The 22,064-nt window shown below is 31.7% G+C and overlaps 2 protein-coding genes across 2 annotated transcripts in view; both read right to left on the bottom strand.

The window, feature by feature from the left end:
- LOC149409891 (zinc finger protein rotund-like) overlaps nucleotides 1-17,198 on the bottom strand; it is a 504,757-nt gene extending 487,559 nt beyond the window's left edge. Inside the window, exon 1 of the mRNA XM_089649178.1 lies at nucleotides 17,108-17,198. Coding sequence (XP_089505304.1) covers nucleotides 17,108-17,194 — 87 coding nt within the window. The 5' untranslated portion in view covers nucleotides 17,195-17,198. The remainder of the gene's footprint in view (nucleotides 1-17,107) is intronic.
- A 729-nt stretch (nucleotides 17,199-17,927) lies between these two features.
- Nucleotides 17,928-22,064, bottom strand: part of LOC149409890 (uncharacterized) — a 158,939-nt gene continuing 154,802 nt past the window's right edge. Inside the window, exons 3-4 of the mRNA XM_089649099.1 lie at nucleotides 19,346-19,484; nucleotides 17,928-18,010 (exon numbers count right to left, since the gene is read on the bottom strand). Coding sequence (XP_089505225.1) covers nucleotides 17,928-18,010; nucleotides 19,346-19,484 — 222 coding nt within the window. The remainder of the gene's footprint in view (nucleotides 18,011-19,345; nucleotides 19,485-22,064) is intronic.

Here is a 22,064-nt window from a genome sequence, read left to right as displayed (position 1 = left end):
GAAGTAAATCATCCATTTTACCCCGAACTTTTTTACTATTCCAGTCTCAACAACAGTACTTAATAATGGTAGCCTCATTATAACTCGTCTAAGCAATACGGTAGACGGTTAGCTATATTGGTACATTGGTATACAGTAAGGGTAGTGTAGGTATTTGTACTACATTGTACTTGTGCACCTTTGTAGATCTTTGTAGTAGACGGGCCGAGGGTAAACACAGATGGTTAAATCACACACCCAGAACATTGTGACGACGCAGGGAGTGCGACCCTTAAGATTCAGGGCTGTGTAAAATATTGTTGACTGATCGTAGCGAAGTCCTGTTTTAGGGCAAAGCAATACAAAGTAATGCAAAATCATTTGTTTTTGCTTTGAAAATTTTATCGCTTGAAATATTTTAGGTACTTTAATTAAATACTGCAAGTAGAACACATCTTGGCTTTGAAATGTTTTTTACAAGCCCAGAACAAAATAAAGTATCAAGTCAATAAAAAACGCTTTAAAGTTTAAAATCTCCAACTTACTCGTACAAACTTTTCGCTCATGGTTTTATTGTATAATATGAAAAATTTATTTAAAAATATATAGAAAACATAATAAAATAAAATACGTTTTCTGGCGATGTTATTTCTTGCATAAATCAAAACGAGTGGGAATTTAAACTTTATCGCCATCTAAATTAGTAGTGTTATTGTCCGGCCCAATTCCAAATATTACAAGACAATGAACTTGAACAGATAATGAACACATTTCAGATAACCCCACAAACAATTTACCAAGAAATAATCGAATTTTAAATTTGAAATTATACCAATTACATGCCTTTTAATCTACAAAATACAAAATGGACTAACACACGAACACAACATTTGTGAACACAGTTCACAAACATTACACAAGGCGGCAACATAATAAATTATACGCTAATACGGTAAATACTGAACGTAATAAAATAAGTATAGGTCATGAGAGTAAACATATTTACAATCTGCTTCCCGTTATCCTCAAAACAGAAAATCGAATAAATCCACTTAAAAACAAACAGTTCAATCTAAAGATAAGTGAAAAAATTATAATTTACTTTAATGTGGAATAATTTTTACATGAGAGATATTATGTATTGTTGTCATTTTCATTTGTTATGTAGCTTTATGTGGTTAGTTCGAAAACGAAATGTCTATATATTTCTATAAATTTCTTTAATAAACCTTTTTATTTGTTTTTTTATTTTAATTAAAGAAAATAATCATTTCATCTGTCGGTAAATTTGTTTATAAATTTCGGGTCCAGATGAAGATGGTGGCCGTCTAAATGGTTCAGTAAACAATATTGTTTCGAATTTGAAATCGTCGTGTTTATTTCTACTTCATTTTTAAATATTATTGTACCTGGAGGATGTTTCAAAAAAAGAATTTTTATTGATTAAGTTACTTTATTTTGACCAAATTATATAATTCCTTATTCATTTTTTTTTAAACAAAATATTATGTATTTTAATATTTAAGTACCTCGTTTAGAATTTTCGGTTTTGATTTATGTGCTTTATGGTATAAAAAAGAAAAATAGAAACGTACTTTTTTAACAAGGTCTATTGTTCATAGAATTACTAATTTACGATTTTTAAAAAAACTTTTTCACAGTATCAACGCAATTTTAAAATTTTATACAAATCAAAATAGTCAATAATAACTCCCGATTTTTAACGCCATCGTATTTTCAGTTTTTTCTAAGGTAGCGGAAATCGAACCCATAACTTCGTGATTATTGATCACATCATCTCTGTTCTATTAATACTACTACTACTACTACTACCCGGTTTCACCTAAGATATCATCCTTTTTTCGAAATACCTATTGAATATTTGATAAATAAATGGCAGCTAATTGAATATGTCAAAGATACATAGCTCATGATGAAAATTACTTCTGTAGCTTAAAATAACCACATTGACCTATAAAATCAGACTAAAATGCTACTGCAAATTTCATCAAGCCGGAGTATTATCTGCTTTAGATTTTTACACAGAATTTTTCACAGAATTGCGAAATTTACTAAACCTTCCACTTTTCATTATGTTACCAATATCCAGCTAGGTACCTAGTAAGAAATGCATTAAAATTATGCACCCTCTTTTGACAACCCTGATTCCAGCAGGGTTGACAAAATTTATGCCGGGGTTTCTATACCACAAAGGACACAATGAAAAGGCGAAACCGCGATATTATTTTCTTTCTTCTGCGTGTGCTCCTTATCTCAGGAAGGGTTTATTAGTCAATAAATAAATACTAATAAAAAATTGTCCCCTCAACACGTTCATTATATGCAGATAAATTCAATAAAACCATTGTATCGATTATAACATTGTATCGAATGTTCGATCTGGAGATAGGTGTTCGATATATCTAATTTTATTGGACCAACGAGCCATGAAAAATCGAATAATTATGCGTTTTTTATTAGCTCGTTATTTCGATTTCAATGAACTTTACGGATTTTTTGTTTTGACAGTTTAAAGGGATATTGATATTAATTATTATTTTTTTGATAAATTAATGTTTTTAAGACAAGATTTTATTTATGCATAGCACAAAGGATAACAACTTAAAAACATTAATTAAAAAAAATAAAATAAAAAATAAAATAAAGTATTTCACCTAAAAATGTAGACAATTTGTCTCAACGCCATCTAGTGAGAGAGTTAGCACTTACAATGCCTTTCTCATATAAAATAAAGTTGGTTGTTCTCAGGTGAAAAAAAATGTAACAAGCAGTAATTGTTGAATGAAACACTAGCATATATTGAATAATTTCGCGGGTAAGAGATAAGCCTCCATAGCTCAGTGGTCAGAGCTTTCGACCGGAAATCGAATGGACACGGGTTCGAGTCCCGTTGGCGTCATGTATTTTTTATCAGGAGATTTTTTTAATGTGGATGAGTGTTTCAGGCGAACAATTATTGCTTATAAAAATAATTGTTATCCTTTGTGCTATGCATAAATAAAATCTTGTCTTAAAAACATTAATTTATCAAAAAAATAATAATTAATATTTGACAAGTTCAAGTATTTCACCTAAAAATGTAGACAATTTGTCTCAACGCCATCTAGTGAGAGAGTTAGCACTTACAATGCCTTTCTCATATAAAATAAAGTTGGTTGTTCTCAGGTGAAAAAAATGTAACAAGCAGTAATTGTTGAATGAAACACTAGCATATATTGAATAATTTCGCGGGTAAGAGATAAGCCTCCATAGCTCAGTGGTCAGAGCTTTCGACCGGAAATCGAATGGACACGGGTTCGTGTCCCGTTGGCGTCATGTATTTTTTATCAGGAGATTTTTTCAATGTGGATGAGTGTTTCAGGCGAACAATTATTGCTTATAAAAATAATGGATATTGATATATTAATCAATTTTTGATTTTGAGTTTTTTTTTCCAGAATTTAATTGTCGATTTATGGATTCCGAATACAGTAGGTAAATCAATAGAAAATATCTATGAAATATATTTTTTTTATTTGTGGTAAAATTCATCATATTGACAGTCTCGGTGGTCGAGGACTCAAATCCTGGCGTAAATACATTTGATTTCATTATTATTTGTGTTATTTCATAATTTACTAATTTAAAATAATACGTAGTATATTTGAGGCACGTTCCAGAACGTTCCAAACGTTGCTTGAAATGGCGTTGGCCGTGTTTGTTGACCATATCTGAATACCCATGTACTTTCCAACCTTCCTTCTCTCCATCTCCTTCCTCTAACCATTATCTTCAGCCTCACAACGTATCCTACTTGGGGATGCCATGAAAATTTAAAAAATATATTGATAAATGCGGCAGCGAACAGTAGATACCATCAAAATTATTTTTAAAAAATCTTAAGAATCTTGATGATCTCCCCCGCATACCCAATTTCTACCGATTTATAACAAGTTTCACTTAACTCTAAAATTTTTAAGTTTCAAAAACAAAAAGTTATTTTTAAAGATTCAGAAAAAAATCGCAAAGTAAGCTCCAAAATTATTTATACATGTTTTTATCTATTATTTAATATGTTATAGGCATAAAAAAATTCACAGTGTATCTTTAAATGCAACTAAAGCATTTCTCGATAGATTTTTGCTCTATTTCAAACGATTCGTGTTTTATTAAATATTTTTCACCACTTTCGCTAAATTAATATCGTTTTTTTTATATAGCGCTCTGCCTCTAACATTCGTATTCACATATATCCCTTTCAAACCATCGTTAAACCCTTACTACGGGGCTTTAAGAATATACATGAAGAATTTCATATATTTTAAATAACTTTTTACAACCTTTTAAAAGCGTCAAGCAAATGAGAGAAGAAAATTAATTTAACAAATAAAAGTCATAAATGAAAGAGCACAGGTACCAAGTACCTATATATGTATGTATGTACATTAGGAGTACATAAAAAAATCGGATGTAAAGTCTTTGAAAATAAATTAACTTAAAATTACAATGATGTTTTAAATACATATTATACAAGGTAATAAAACATTAACAAATGAATTTTCTGATTTATATTTTAAAATTTTATGCGATTCTATTTTTAAATTTAATATTTACATTTTTAATCCAAATTTCTAAGAATATATCAAGTACATCTTGTTACACTCTGATATACTTAACAATAGTTTGAATATTTAAGGCGATGCACTACGTGTAATATTTTAAATTGAGCCGCTATCAATAATAACCCTTACGTAGATGGCGATAAGGTTTAAATTCCCGCATAACACCATCCGCCTGTTTTGATTTATGCAAGAAAAAAGCATGGCCAAAAAGTGCCTTTTATTTTATTTTGTGGATGTTCAGGCATAAATATTTAATTTATTTTTCGATCATTTTATAAATAACATAATTTGCCACATTATACAATTAAATCATAACCGAAATTGGGTTCGTAAGTAGGAGATTTTAAAAATTTCAAAGCAGTTTTCATAGGCCTATACATTATTTTTTTCTGGGCTTATAAAAAGACTTATATAAAAAATACTCGATTGTTTCAAAGGTCAAGATGTATTCTAGTCGCAGTATTTAATTAAAGCATCTGAAAAATTTCTAGGTGACCAAATTTTCAAACCAAAAACACATGATTTTGCATTACTACGTATGGCATCGCCTTAAACTGAAAATAAAAACTTTCGAACAATGAGTCTGGCGTTAGAAAATATGAACAATTTTTACGAAATAAAATGTGAAATATCTATTTAACTATCGTAAAATAAGACCAGGCTCTTAATAGTTTTGTAATATATTCTTAATATATAGTTTTATAGATAGATAAAATAAAAACATTATAATTTTTAATCCTACACGAACCGTCCAGAAGGCAACACTCGCAAATCAATTTTTATAAAATGGCAGTTAAGAATTCTCCCACATTATAAAAACATCTTCAATTTATCAAATGCATCCAAACTGAATTATTCAAGCTGTGTCTTTGCACTTCAAATTATGCATTTTTAAGCACTCCTTACGGTGACAGATTGCAGTAAAGTCGCCATTACGAAAAAAACTGCACGTTGCACTTTCTCACAGTACAATCCATAATATTATATCATTTGATGATATATTATGCGATGCGTGAAGTGGAGGAAGCAGGGAAGAAGTGAGGATGTAAGAAAGGAAAGTACAGTCATTATTTGGGGACATTAAAGCGGTGGGATTGTTTCTGAATATCCTGTGAATGCTAATGTTGGGATTCGGGCGGTGAGTCTATTTGTTTAGACCGCACATGGAGACGATGATTTTGCATATTGGGTAATGGAAGAACTATAGGGAGTTGTGAAAAGATGTTTCACTTTATATTTTCAATGATATTTTTCAGGTTTAATTACCGAAATACCTGCAACTTTTGTTATGTGAATACCCCTTTCTCATTGAGTAATTAAAAATCTTAGACAATACAATAATGTGGCGCAGAGTAAATTGATTTTAATTTTCAGTAGGTAATGTAGTTTCAATCTAACCTGGATACCCTAGAAAGAAAACTAAGCAAATTACGTGAACTCACCAATAGAGCTCACCATTCGGGAGTCTTGACTGAATTGTTACACCGGGAATATAGCGATGAGTAGGTACTAACATAAATAGAAAATTAAAAGTGAATCCTTAAAACCAAATGTTATCTATATCCTTACATAGAAGAAAAACTATTAAATTATTTGCTTATTTAGAATTGACTTATATGAAAAATGTGAATATATTTATAAAATATACTCGCTGAAATATGCATATTCAATAGAGGCATATTAAAAACATCAGCGAACATAGCATAAGAGTTATCAATGGTGTGTAATCATTATAACAGAATTGTAGGCTGAAAAGTACAATTGTCACAAAAATACATACTAGGGAACCTTGATTTAATCGTAGGACTATGAAAGTGAATCAACATTAATATATCCTTAAGTTCGTGTTTTAACCTTTCCTTGCCGGTGCTGTCAACCGAGTGAACATCGCCTCTATTTAATAAAATATCTCTGTAAATATACTAAATAAAGATTTAGAGTTTTAGGTAATACCGCAATACATAAATGTTTTGCTTTTAGTAATAACAATTTATGTATAAATATTTACCGAGTGTAGAGCACCAGAAGACGAGGAATTTTTGAACACCGTAAGGGAAGGATTAATACGGGTTTGTGATGTAGCTAAACCGGTGGCAGGAAAGTTTCAAAAGATACAGAGTAGGCTATTCAATTGATAATTTTTAATTTTATGTAAGAATATAAGATTTTTAAAAAAATGCTGTAACTTCAATATTCAGTAGAGGCGTTTTTTTAATAATTTTTGTTCTGATCACCTTGTATTCGCGAAAATCAAAAATGCATCTATGACATCTGCATCTGAATGCTAAACACACTCATTAGATGCCCTTCCCGGTGCGATGCTCAAAATGCACGCTTTAATATGCGTAACAGTGCTAATGTATCCACATTATGCCACACATCCCAATATACCGAGAACCTAGCTACCCCTTCAGCATAAGGGCTCGAAACCCTTAAGCGATCTAGTATGCAAATCTATAACGCAGGATTAGTCGGATGCCCTGATACTGTTTTCTAGAAGTGAAAGATTGAACGTACAAAAAACTTTCAGTTACAAATATATACAGAGTAACCGTCGCGTCATGCGAAATATTTAAGGACACAAGTACCAACCTAAAGAAAAATATAGGTGTTTAAGCCAAAATCAAAATTAACATCACAATTTATTTTAACAATTTTTATTATTAATAATAATTTTGTTTAGCAAATTAATAGTAATAATTACTAGCCTGAATCACAAATATAAATTGAAAAAATCTTCCGAAAAAAAATAAATTTCGCCGACGGGAATTGAAACCACACTCTTCTGATTGTCGGTCAGGTGCACTAATCCTATGTGATATTTATTTTATTTTTTCTCAGAAGATTTTTTCAATTTATATTTGTGTTTCAGGCTAATAATTTTTTATTCTTTGTGCTTTGCATAAAAAGCTTGTCTAGTAAACATAAGTTTATCTTTAATGAACAGAGCAGTCAGTGCAATATCCTGTCTGCCATATAAAAATACGTAATATAAATGAATGACGAGATATAAAATGCATATAAATTATAACATATTTAACACTTACGATGGATTGAATGAAATTTGCCTACTATTGCGTAGGGGCGCGCCCTGCTACTGGACGACGGCCTGGACGAGACTGTTTTCCGATTTCCGAGATTTAAAAGTTAGGGATAATTTAACCGTACGTTAATGTTAATATAACGTTTCGTCACTGACTGGTATTTCACCAAGGCATTACCACTTGTTAGGTATGTAGGACTAAAGGTAGATAAAACCTAACTATAATATTTCTCATCATTAAAAAACAGCAGCGAATCTTTCGCTACTTTTCATGTACAGATTTCTTAAAAGTATACATATTTCTACGTCACGTTTCTCAATATTTTCTACCAAATACCAGTCACTCTCTATAATAAATTCTTTTCATTGTACGAACTCATCTTTCATCTATGTAAGTCTCTTCCAATCTTTACGTTTTAATATGCCCAAGGTGATGTTTATTTACATTTTTGTACATTATGCAATACTTTTATACTAAAGGGTAGTTTTGCAAAGTGTGAGATCTTTTAAGGAAGATATTAATTATAGGATATTAGATTTGCAAGAATGCCAAATCGGAGTCATTGATTGATTCGTTTATTATAATCATGAGAAAGAGTTTTTAAAGAAACCCTTAATGATGTATTTATGCAGAAAAAAAATCACGTGGATAATAATGTAAATCGTAAGACGAAGCATCAGTGACAAATCAACAAACTTTTAAACAAAAAACTAAGGCGATGCACCACGTCATGTACAATTTGGAATCGGGCCGCTAACGATAACACTCCTTATGTAAATGGTGATAAGGTTAAAATGCCCGCATAACACAAGCCGCCTGTTTTGATTTAAGTATGCAAGAAAAAAAGCGTATTTTATTTTATTGCGAAGTCATACACAAATATTTGAATTCTCCAAAGAATTTTATTTGCCACATTACACGAAAATAATTATTACCGAAAATGGGTTCGTAAGTAGGAGATTTTGAACTTTAAAGCGGTTTTTATAGGCCTGACACTTTATTTTTTCTGGGTTTACAAAATGGCTTATAAAAAAACGCTGGAATATTTCAAAGGCCAAAACGTTTTTTTACACGCAGTATATTGAAGCATCTAAAATATTACTAAGCGATCACATTTTCGAAACAAAACACGTGAATTTGCATTAATTACTTACCTTCACCTTGCCTAAGTTTTTTTTCAGTTTTAATGGAATATGAAATATAACATTTATTAAAGTGTGTTGATTTTTCACTGTTGTCCGGTTAGTTGGTAAACTAATTCGATTCGAGGTGAAATGTTGTTAATTTTATCATTTAATGGTGTATTATAATGTGATACAATTTTAATTGGAAAAAATGTGTAAAATTCCGCAGTTTAGGTAAATGTAATTCGTGATCCGTATAATCCGTGCCCGTGACCGATCGATCGGCGTCCGCGCACAATCGGGACCGCGCCGCCAAATGAGGCGCGGATAATCGGGGATAATTTCTATCAAAGTGTTGCATACCGCAAAGGGATTAACCTTGCGTATTCTGTATTCCTGGTATGTTATTTCCCACGGGAGGTGAATGTGGATGGTAAAAATGTGGGTGGTTTCTGACTAAGGACTATTAATTTCAGCGGTAAGGAAGGCGTATGAGTCAAGCGACCATCATCACTATCATCAGTTGATTTTGATTCTATGTTGAATGAACATTATTTATGTGAACATACTAAGAATCTATGCTCGATCATTGAAAATATCATAACATAATGGGTGTACATTATTTTGTAACATTATATGAAATTGTGCAGCAATAACGAAACTTTTGGTGGCGAAAAATTTCTATGAAATCTCTAATATTGAAGCCCGAGACGTACACGACACACAGCGCTATTCCACATGCTTAATTAAAAAACAATTACAGCATCTAATTTTCCGATTAACCGTGCTTTTCATGCACTCAATAAATTCCTTTTTGTTTAAATTCGTCGACACTTTTTGGGATTCACTGCCCAAATTTAAAAGTGGCATTATGTCAATAAAATTATAAACCGTTCAATGCGCATACATATACACTCACACTCACACATCATCGTATCCCTCTACATCTTTAAGTATATTTTGTAATTTAGTTTTAAGTAAGCCCTGAAAAAGTGAGAATTGCGCATGAAAACATGTCGGTTGTGTTTTTACAATAAAAGTGGTTAAAACGAAGTTTTGATTATTTTAAATAACAATAACAGTAATATATTTAGGGTTGGAAAAGTTTCAAAAATCAAAGCGCAAAGACCTGTAACGATTTCTTAAGATTGGAGAATTTTAACAGTTCGTTCTATGGTATAATTGTTTTAATAAAAATTTATTTCTTTATATTCATATCTGATTTTTTTAAATTTGCCATTTGCCTAACCAAATAAATAAACATTTTAGCAGTGCATATTTTAATTCCGTAACTGCGTAACAGCTTTTTGTTCTTATTTCTTATTAATTTCTTTCATTAACATTGTACAAATGTATATTCATTTCTCTTTTTTACTTATATTAACTAATAATTGTTTGTTTTTTTCTGTCTAAATTGTACTATGATTATAAGTAACTATCGTGCACGTAAATGGCAATTGTTTCTTTAATAATCTATATAAATAAAAATGGAAATGTTCGTTTGTTTAAAATTTTAAATTTCCGAAAAATCTTAACCGATTGCTTTGAAATTTTGACACAAGGTTGCTTTCGAATACGCGTGTGTTTTTATATAACTAGATTATATTGATGTCATCTGTGATAGGTTTTATTAAAACAACGCCATGTATTGGATGAGCATGCTTTTTTAAAAACAGCGCCATCTTTTGGACGTAAAACTTATACTCGCTATTGTTTCCCTATCTGCACAGATAGACTGAGCCAAGAGCAACACGTGGCGGGGTACAGCTAGTTCAAAATAAATAAATAAAATATTAACGAATAGTTTACGCACATACAAATATCGACTTTTCATAAATACAGGGTTTTCCAATAAGAGGTGTTATTTTGAAATTCAATGGTAAAAGATCAATGGTTTCGTTGCTTGTGTGGCACGTAGAGCCATCTTTTTGAAAATAAACGTTGTCCAGATCAATTCCATCCAATTCTGGCCATGAAAAATCATTAATCATCTCTCGATAGCGCAATCCATTCACCGTAACTGTTGCTCCAGCCTCATTTTAGAAAAAGTAAGGTCCAATGACTCCGCCAGACCATAAGCTGCACCAAACAGTCACACGTTGAGGATAGAGAGGCTTTTCAACAATAATTCTTGGGTTTTCCGAGCCCCAGATGCGACAATTTTGCTTGTTGACGAAGCCACCGAGGTGGAAATGGGCCTCATCACTCAAGATGATTTGCATTTGATTCACTCAAGTGAATTTTAATAATTTAGTGTATCGGTCCATTTTTATTAATGGCGTAGTTTCTACTTGTCAAATTTCAAAAAATGACAGCTTCAAAAGTAGCATCTACCGAAATAACGGGCTATTCAAAATAACACCTCTTATTGGAAAACCCTGTATTTGCTAGCAAAATGATCAAAATAGAAATATTTAGAAAAGGACCACATTAAATAATTTGTGAAAATTCATCCTATCTGTTTACGGATGTATTTATGTGTCAATCGTAAGATACAAAATTATTCAAATTGTTCTTCAATAGAAAAAAAAAATAAATGTTATCCAACCGACTCACCAACCGCCAACGAGATTTTTTCAAAACGTAAATCATATAAAAAGATAAACTTTTCAAGTGACATAATATTTCAATAAACACATACTGCATATTCAAAAAGATATACGAACAAAGACAACATTCGTCTTTGTACACAAAAATTACGACGTCATAAAGGCACCTCTAACGATATCCTTAAAATTAAATAAACTATCGCATCATTTGATAATCGTGTTTTAACAACTGTCAAAAGCTTTTGTTTCGAAAGCACCCAATTCTAGAATCCATCTGCCTTTTCATTTTTGATTGTATTTTCATCCCTTGGGTCTCTGAGTTATATAATAAAGACCTTCTTGTTTCAAACAATAAGATCCTGTGTAGGTAGAAATTCGAACAAAACATTGAGTTCTGTAGGTTTTTGTTTAATGATTTTCACTTGTTTTTACGATGGTGTCTAAAACCGGGGTCTGAGAAAATTATATTATGATATTCTAAAGACGATTTTTATGTCTTGCTTTATAAAAAAAACTAAAAATTGAAAGAAATTTTGTGTCGTAAATGTTTTTTATTTTTTTTATTTACTTATTAAGTTAAAAGAAATTTACATTTCACTTTCTTAACTTAAATATATAACATTAAATAAGTAGTTTTCTAATATTGTTCTAATAACTTAAGATTAAAAAGTATTATTTTTAAATACATTTATACTCTCCGTTTTAAGTTTATCTGGAAGGAGATTGTATATTTGTACACCCTCGTGGCCATTGCCTCTTTTGCCACTTTCAGTCCTTCCAGCATGTGTGTACAATTTGTTATGCTGCCTAGTATAATGTTTGTGTACTTGTGACGTTTGTTTAAATGTTGTGTTTGTGTGTATAAGTCCATTTTGGATTTTGTAGATTAATTTTCTTATTTTCAAAAGTTTCATTTCCTGATACAGTTTTTTTGTGGGAGTGTCCGGGTTATAATTGAAGAGTTTTTTTTAATAACTTTGTTCTGTATTGTTTGTAAATCATTTAGGTATGTAATGTATGTGTTTCCCCATATTTCTATTAAATAAATTAGATGGGACTGGATTAAACTAAAGTATAAGCCCCTCTTTACCTCTGTTGGTAGGAGATGGGCAATTCTACCAAATACACCAATTAGTGGGATGATTTTTGCTTTTAATTTTTCTACGTGTTGTTTAAATGTCAGATGTTTATGAATATGTAAGCCAAGGTATTTTTCGCTGTCTAAAATAAGCAAGTCCCTTTCTTCTATTTGTAGAGGTTTATGCGACGGTATTATTATTTTAGGTGAGCTTAGGATCATGTAGCCGGTTTTATTAATATTTATTGTTAATATATTTTTTATTAGCCAACTGTTTAGAATATTAAGATCTTCTTGAGATTGTTCTAATAAATTTTCTAAGTTTTATTCAATTTTTTATTTATTTTTTAAACACTATTTAACATAGGAAGATAAAACCAAACTAGGAAGTTTGCCGTTGTAATCTTTTGGGATGAACTACTTTAGTGACCTATGGCAGAAGTGTTGGTTTTCCAATAAATGGTTCCCGGGGTGGCGGCACCCAAACTCGCCTCTAGAATTGTAAGTAAACAACGATATTAAAAAAATAATTTAATATGTATAGACAAGTATCCATAGATAAAAAAACCTGCAATAATTACTTATTTAATAAAAATAATTTTATAAAATTAATGTGAAATATTTATTTTATATCGAAAACAAAAACTTTGATAAATATTGAACATTAAATCCGCTGAATCAAGAAACAACTAAGGTATATCTAAATAAAAAAAAATACATTGTGAAAATAAATTAAAGAGGTGGCTGTTTAAAAAAATGGGTAATACTATTTAATAAACTATTAAAACTGTGAATAAATATAATCGATTTATTTGTTTATTTGCAGATAATATTTGTGATAAAGATTATTGCCATACAATGTTTTTTTTTTCCTAAAATATTGGCATTACTAAAAAATATTTTTAATAAAATTATAAGTAAAACGCTAAATTTAGCAACGACAGTCATAAATTGTGTGACTTGAATTTAAAAATACAAAACCTCTGAATTTCATAAACCACCCCTCTCTCCTTACGTATGAAAATATAACGATTAGAATAAAATAACGCGTTAAGATAAAACGAGAATGATATGTAAAAAAAGCCTCGCAGACCTTAAACAATGACTGTTCAAAATTACTTTTGAAAAAAATACCCACCCAAGGGAACACCTTTTCTCAAAAAAAATTCTCATGGTCCTTGCATACATTACGAAATTAACATCCTGGATCTTCCCAACCCCAGACAGGTAAAGGGTTAATATGATAAATGAGTCGGAGAAATAATAAGAGAATTAATAGAAATAATACAGAAAATTAAGGATGCAATAGATATTGTACCCCGGTAGGTAGTTTTAGGGGTTGAGTGAATTTGATATTAAAAAAAATAGCTGTAGGGATTTTTACTAGTTGATTTTTTTGCAGTGTAAAAACCAGTATGGTAAGTTGGTAATGAGAAGATGATTTTGATGGGTTGTAGTTTGTCGTTGTTATAGGCGAATACAAAGGCGCTTTAAACAGTAGTGGATGTGAAAAATGTATGATAGGACGGTTGGATGTAAATTTAAATTATTTTTCGCTGTGCGGATTGCTGTGCTTGTGCATTTAGAAACTGTTTTATTAAATAAAGTATTATTAATAATAAAGTGAAGTTACAGAAAAAGTTGTCAATTCATAATTAACAATATCAGCTTGCAACTAATTTTTCCCATATTTTGCTAAAAAACTACCTTTTTTTAATGTTATATGACAAAGTTTCTAATAAAAATGGTTCGTAACCTGGATAGTGTCACGGACAAAGATTTTAAAATATTACGAATATTTTAAGTGGGTGGATATTATGAGCTAGTTTTTAAATAAAGGTTTCATTTTTAATTATATAATGTATTTATGGAAATGGATTTCTGAAAACATATTTATGCTTAAAATTCGTTAATAATGTGTTACAGCACATTTGAGTTAATCTGAGAATTTTTTTCAACATGCCTGATATGAAAGACCGCTCTATCAAATTAGATAAAATACAGTTTATTTAAAACTTGATTAAGTCTCTATTGCACATAACTAGCCAGCATAATTTTTAATTGTTAAAGCTTTGGCGAAATATCAAAATATTTTATGAATTCTCTCTAAGTCAAAAGCTATTGGTAGTACCTTCTAAAAAAAATTATGGCTAACTGGTTTCCTATGCCTAAGGCTTGGGAAGATGATTCTTGCCACTTGCAAAATTAGCATTTTAACGTAGGTATGCAAAACAACAAATAAATCGGAACAATACCTTTAAATTTATAACTTCTAATACTAGAATCGTTCAAAACAAAGCCGTTTCAACAAATGCAAATCAAGTTTTATAAAAATCATTTACATAAAAACAGAGCATACGAATAATGCATAAAAGCAAAAGAAAGAAAGGCGATTTTTTTCTATCAATAGGGCACCAAGAAAAAAACTTGCATATTAATTTCTAAAAAAATCTCATAGTGTATGCAAATCATCAGGTGGTGCCTAGAAAGACGGGCTATCATTTTTTATTGTCTCTCAGATAAAAAATTGTCATACCTGTTTTTTTCTAATGCTACCTTTTTTAATCTCCATGAAAAAATGCAAGGATCGAGGGGTGAAAGGGGTTAGGGTGGTTTGGTACGGGATGGCAAGGGGGATGACCCCTTGGAGCCAGGTACATTATTAATGGGGTGAGCTTATTGCCAGTGTTTATAAGATGAATCTAGGAAAGGGGTAGGTTGTCAACATTTTATTTATTTATTGTACAATAGTTTTTTGGTATTTTAAACTGTTTTAATTTTTTCGTTAAGTTGTTAGATCGCTAGTGGTTAGACTACTAAGCTCAATTTATTTAATTATTTTTTTTATAAAAATACTGCTTCATTTGCAAATAATTATCTCAAAAATCTATTTCTCTCGAATGTTGAGAATTGGCGTCACGAAAGTCAGATATGATTTTTTGGGAAACACAAGTTGACAAATAAACTTTTTCTTTTAATTTCCATTTAACTTGACGATAAAATAACCAAACTTCATAACTAATAATTTAAATCAAAAAGAAAAACAAAATACTTTTAGAAACTGAGAAGCAATTCTAGATTCTCTTAAAATTACACTTTTGTTGTTCTTTACCTCTAATCTTAAACAATATATTTTTTGGAATGGAATGAATTGATTTTTATACATTTGAAACCATACAGGGGTGAAAAGGTGAGACACCCCACAATTTAACAACCCTTGAGATTTTATTTAAGACAAAGAAGGGCTTAATAAAAATGCGCCCTTTTGTATTCCGGGTTAGTGAATTTCTATAACATAAAGCCTTGTGTTTTGAATTTTTAATACCGAATGAATGAAGGAGATTACAGTCTTTTATCTCATCATTTAAAACTAGTTTGTCTTCTAGTTTGGGTCGTTTGCATGAGAAACTTCCCAACTTCGTCTTCTGGGAAGAATATGTAATTACCATTCAGACTTAAGTTTGGTTTTTGGATGAATAAAGACTGATGGTATGGGTGCATAGAGCATTCTACATAACATTGCCTTTGGGTAGTACGTTCATTTGGGTGAATAATATTTTGTAACCGTTTTTAACGAGAAATCTAAATAAAGATGAAAAATGGTCGGATTTAGAAATTATGTTTCAGAGAATTTTGACATATAAGACTTGATAAACCTGTGTACACTATTGTAAAACTTTAAAACATGGAAAGCATACCACTATGGAGTGTTGTACAATAAAATGCTTATTTGAAGTTTTTTTCTAATATACTAAATGAGTAATATTAAGAATTTTATCAAAAAAACAAGCTATTTATATACAATAAGTTCTGTTGGGTAATTATTTTCGTGTGTGTTAGCTGTTTTGCTTTCTAAATGCATTTTCAAACTGTGTGCAATTATTATCAAACTGAAGGCATTATCGAACAGACTTCAGTTTGATAATACCTTCAGACGGCTGTCACGCATAATAATAATGATATAATAATAATTTTTAATCCAGGATTTGGGGGGGATCCCACACGTCTCATGTACAGGGTTTCCAATAAGAGGTTTTATTTTGATATTCAATCGTAAAAGATCAACGGTTTCGTTGCTTGTGTGTTGAATTAAATTAAATTAAACGTTGTCCAGATCAATACCATCTAATTCCAGCCATAAAAAAATCATAAACCATCTCTCGATAGCGCAATCCATTCACCGTAACTGTTGCTCTCTCTGTAGCCTCATTTACAAAAAATAAAGGTCCAATGACTCCGCCGGACCATAAACCGCACGGCGTAGATTATATTAATGGCGTAGTTTCTACTTGTCAAATGTCAAAAAATGACAGCTTCAAAAGTAACATCTACCGAAATAGCGGGCTATTCCAAATAACACCTCTTATTGGAAAACCCTTTATATATCCTCATTGAATGTTCAATAGATATGTGAATATAATTTTATAATTGAGTGAGCTTGGGCCCAACGCTCATTCAGGAGTAGCGCTTGATACTAAACTTTACATAGCAGTAATTATACTCTATATCCTTTCTCATATTATGCTACCCATGTTTTGCCCAAAGATAAGTTCTTCTCAACAAGCTTCTTGAAGCAGAACGAAAATCCTTTACGTAACAAAATATTCACATAAATTTAAAAACACATTAGATATAAATTATCCTGGTTCACGAAGTTCCTATGAAAAAAAACATAAAATACCAATCAAAAGTACAAAAGCCTTTGACTCACCTCCATGCTCCCATTCCAAGGTAGTCCATAGTGCATGCCTACCGCTGAGGGGTCATGGTGACCCCCCGCGCCCATGTGCTCTGCCATGACCGACATCCAATGCACAAGCCCCTGTGTGGGGTTCTGCCCTACCCCTGCACCAGAAGAACCTAGAAAAACAAACATTTGTACGGAAATTCTGTATTAAGGCGTTCCGCAAGGTTTCGAGTTAGGTCCACAATCATTTTATTTATTTATTGATATGCTAAAACGCATTGGTTTAGTTTTTTTTAATCGTAAATATCATTTTCAAGGATTCGCGAACCAGGGAAAATAAACATTTGTATTGAAATGCTACATTTAGTACCTCAGGTTTCCGAGTTAGGTCCATAAATATTTTTATTTAATTATTTATTGATAGGTGTGCCAAGACAAATTGGTAATGTTGTTTTTTTTACTGTAGATATCATCTTAATATTATGTCACCTTCTTATTTACCTTCAGCTTCACAACATACCCCAAGTGAGGATGCTATAGTCTCGCTGGCTCCAGATGTTTGAGAGCAGTTGGGACTCTTGTGCGGTATTCACATATAATTCGTTAGTAAATACGACCCTTGAAAGGTCAAACTCAAGCGTTCCACAAGTTACAAATCTAAGACCACAATCGTGTACACTTTTTTGGTAGTGCACTAGACCTCCTATTCTCACCCTTGCAAAATAATAAAGTGAAAAGCGAAATATTTTACTCTTTAACGATGTAATCATGTGTTCAGGTACCGATTTCAGCCCGGAAAAAAATAATTACAATGTTTTTTAAGTCCTTTGATGATGGTGGTGATTCATTTGGCAAATGTTGCTAGTGGAATGTTCTTGCAGTCAAATAGCTGTTGCAAAAAGTGTTGAAGCTTCCTAAAGTCCCAGTCTTTCAAGTAATTTAAAGAAAATTAATCTAAAGCCATATTTTTATCTTGCAAGTTTACTCTTTGCTTTGTCTTTGACTGGATTTTAATCATGTTTTATATGTAAATTGCACTAACTCATGAAAACCAATAAACTCCTAGGTCAATTTATAGAAATTCTCCAGTCCTAAAAAGTCCTAAGTTCTCCAGTCCTTTAAAAGACATATCAAAGACAACACTTTTGCCACTCATTTTCTAATAAGTTTCTAATAAAAAAGAAGGGTAAAACAGCAAACGTAAAATCAATGTCCAATGTTTTTATTATAGTGTCCTCTGCGTGCAAAGTCGTAAACTTTTTAATGGGAGTTTGTTTATCTGAAGTGACCTACCATGTAGGTATGTTTTTTCTGTGTCTATTTATAAATAAAAAGTATGTTTTTCTGAATATGTCTGCAAGCAATAAAATGAGATAGAACCTAGATAATCTATAGGTGATTTTTCACAAAAACTAACTAATCATCACGCCGTTTTCCCGAAGGGGTACGCAGATAGGACGGACCGCCAAACAACTCGGTCTTGGCACACACTCCTTGCCTCATTCACATTACATATATGCTATTCTATTATTCTGACTCTTGACATGGCCGGACTCAAGTACTTGATTCACTTGGTCGTGCCATGTCTTCCTCGGGAGTCCCCGACTTCTGCTACCATTCACATTTGCAAAATGCCCAAACCATATTAACGTCTCTTTATTGATCTTACTCATTACGCTTACAACAGCCTCGCACTCTTTGGGGAGCTCCAGATTTCCCACAAGATCATACATGGTTTTACCACACATACTTATAATTTATATTATTATTAACTAATTTTTGTTGTTTTTATAGGCACTAATAAAAATGAAAACGTTTTTTTGTCTTCATTTTTAGTTACTATTAGAGATACTCATGATGAGATAGATGACTCACTGGGTTCATATTAAAATCTAATTTAAGGTTTTGAATACTAAAATTTAATTACATATATAAATAAAATGAAGTTACTGAAAAAATTATAAATAAATTATTTAGTTTGTTTTTTGTGCAGTTGAGTGTATGTTTTCTATTTCTGATCTCCCCAAGTTTTGTAATAGATTTTGATTTGACTTTAAAACGAAATGTTGTGATGCCTACATGCTTTATCTTTTCTTTGTTATTACTGTATTTCACCCTTCTTGTATTTACCTGAGGTTCCACCACTTTCACACTTTTGTAATCTGTTACTTGTGGATTTGTCTTTTGTACTGATGAAATTTAAATATTATGTCTTTTAAATGTTAATAAATAAATACAGGATATACAAAAAGATCGTCTTACCTGGCGGAAGACCTGGGGCCCCTTGTCCGTCGGAGCCCGGGGACTGGGAGTCGGCGGCCCCGCCCTGCCCGCCGCCTCCACCACCGCCCCCACCGCCAACGCCGCCCCCACTCCAAACAAATGCAGAAGAGGTCGAGGACTTCTGGAAGAAACGAAACGGGAGTTAGACTAAATTGAAAACAAACTGGAATAATCCACGTATCTGGATAATTGGTAGAATCGTATCACAAAAATGACCAACTACCAAATATTATGGGCTTGCTGGTTGTTATAAAGCGGCGCATCTAAAAGTACGTCGACGACTTTTTACAATTTCTTGAATCTAAAACAGAAATAGTGACCCTTTATTCTCAATACATGACAACGCATTTTCCAAATAGTTCATTTATTACTAGAATTATTTAGAATTCACACAAAAATATCTGGTTGGAATTTGATACTTTTGCAGGAATCTTATTAATAATTCTTATTTGAAATACACCTGGGAATGCTATCATTATGTCAACGTAAGTTAGTATCAGGGCAAAACCATTAGTTTAAATTTACAGCAATGTGGTTGCAATGTTTTTGGATTTATAATTTTGTTCTTCTAATGACAACCCCATTGTGACCTCTCACTGTCACATTTAGTTAATAAGATATATAGAGAATTTACCAACCGAATGCCAATAGCTGAAGAAGCAATGTATGAAATGCGTAGCAAAAAACATAAAGATTTTTCAAATTCAAAATACCTCATCCAGAGGAGAATCCGATCTATCACAGTTCTCATCGTCTGAATTACTGAAGATGAATCCAGCTGGGTTCCTATTACCAGTTGAGAAGAGCATATTCCTTGGATACACCTGAAACCCAGCTGCAGGACAGTCTGCATCAGCTGTAGTCCTTTCCCTTTTACCAAAACTGGCAAAGAAGTTCTTATACAACTGTGCTGGAAGCAAAAATGGAGGTCTTGTACTGGTAGTAGGATAGTTGCAACTTTGAAGTATTTCTTCTGAGAAGTCTCTTTTTGGTTTCCTTCCACCAAAGCCAAATTCCAGCGGGAACTCTTTTTTGACTATGTCATGTGCCGGTTGGAACATTGATGCAATTGTTTGGTTGTTATTTCTTAGGATATCATCGTTGTTCATTGATCTTTCTTCTGGTACAAGGCTTGGATGATCGTTTTCAAGGTCGCTGTCAATTGCAGTGTCTAAAGAATTGGATATACTTGTTCCGCAACTATTTTGATCGTCGTCCATGTTTGATTCTCTTTCTTTTACTGTTGTTTGTAAATTCATCTTCAGATTATTTGTTTGGATTTTCTCCTTGTCGTAATTTACGTCTGGTATATTCTTTGGGTGGTTTCTTTCTATTATTGCTGATCGAATTTGTGCACCAGGAAAGTGCATAGAAGCTAAAGATGACAGTGTGAGTGACATCAAAAAGCTTGTAACTTTTAAATATTTAACTCGGTTTTTTTGTAAATTATTTTATTTCTTATTTGGCACCAGTACAAGTTTAAATGGAATTTTTTTTGGATTCTTTTATTATTTATAACTATTTGTGTATTACTTAGGTTTTATACAAGAATATTACGACTTTTTAAAATGTTATTTTAAAGAACTTTTATGTGTTAATTACTAATTTTAAGGAAAAATAGTTATGTCTTAAGATTATTTAGGTATTTTAGGAACTTTCGTTGGTATTGATTAAGGATATATTCACTTTATGTTCATTGCAGAAATCATCACATGTTTTCCGCTATTCTCGCAAATCATACTTGGAATACAGCAGAGTTATTGGGTAGCACATTTCCTTGAAAATAAAAATTTGTCGTTCATATAATTAATAAAAGTTATTCAATAAGAAGCAGAATATTTATGGAATATCTTGGAAAGCTGCAAAAACTCTTAGATTGTGGGCTCTGGCATGATAGAAGATTTTCAACAATTCATCAATTTGAACAATTCTTCAAATTTCAGCCTACAGTTGAGTTACTAAATTGTAAAAATTTTTATCAGCTAAAGAGAACCAAAACATGACAAATTTTAATAATTTATCTAATGAAATGATCATCGCAAACCAATTCTAAAAGTATCTGGAAGAAGAAGCAGTTCTATGTTATATGTAACTGTAACCGGTAACTGGAACCACAATCAGTGGCGGCACTTCCCTCGGGTCTATTAGTCAATAACCTTACAAAATTATGAGATGAAAATAAATCATAATATTATACAAATTAAATCAACGAATAACAACTGGTCTTCTATATTTGAAAATTTTCTGCGAGATAACAGGCAGAGGCAAGTAGTGACATCTAACGCCTCAAATCAAAGCTTACTTTTCCACGCACTTATGATTGGCTGGGTCAATTTATTAAATGTCCCGCACTAATATCTTCTGTCTCTTTACGCGCAATACAATAAACGAGATGACACTAGGTAGCCTAATAAAAATGTTCTAGGATGCTGAAGACAGATCGGGTCATTGCCGTGAAGGAGACAGTACGATAAATATTATGTGTTTGAAAGAGATGGTTTGGTAAGTGTGAGTTGGATTTGCATATAGCACGCATGACGCATGAAACAATCTTATCTTATATTGCATTATACAGGGTTTTCCAATAAGAAGTGTTATTATGAATAGCCCGCTATATCGGTAGATGTTACTTTTGAAGCTGTCATTTTTTGACATTTGGCAAGTATAAACTACGCCATTAATAAAAATGGAACGATAC

This window comes from Hesperophylax consimilis, chromosome 29 (genome assembly GCF_061612785.1).
Source record: "Hesperophylax consimilis isolate HC1 chromosome 29, BYU_Hcon_1.0, whole genome shotgun sequence".
In the NCBI taxonomy this organism is placed as follows: domain Eukaryota; kingdom Metazoa; phylum Arthropoda; class Insecta; order Trichoptera; family Limnephilidae; genus Hesperophylax; species Hesperophylax consimilis.
The sequence above is the reverse complement of the archived record's forward strand: the minus strand, read 5'-3'. Positions and strand labels throughout refer to the sequence as shown.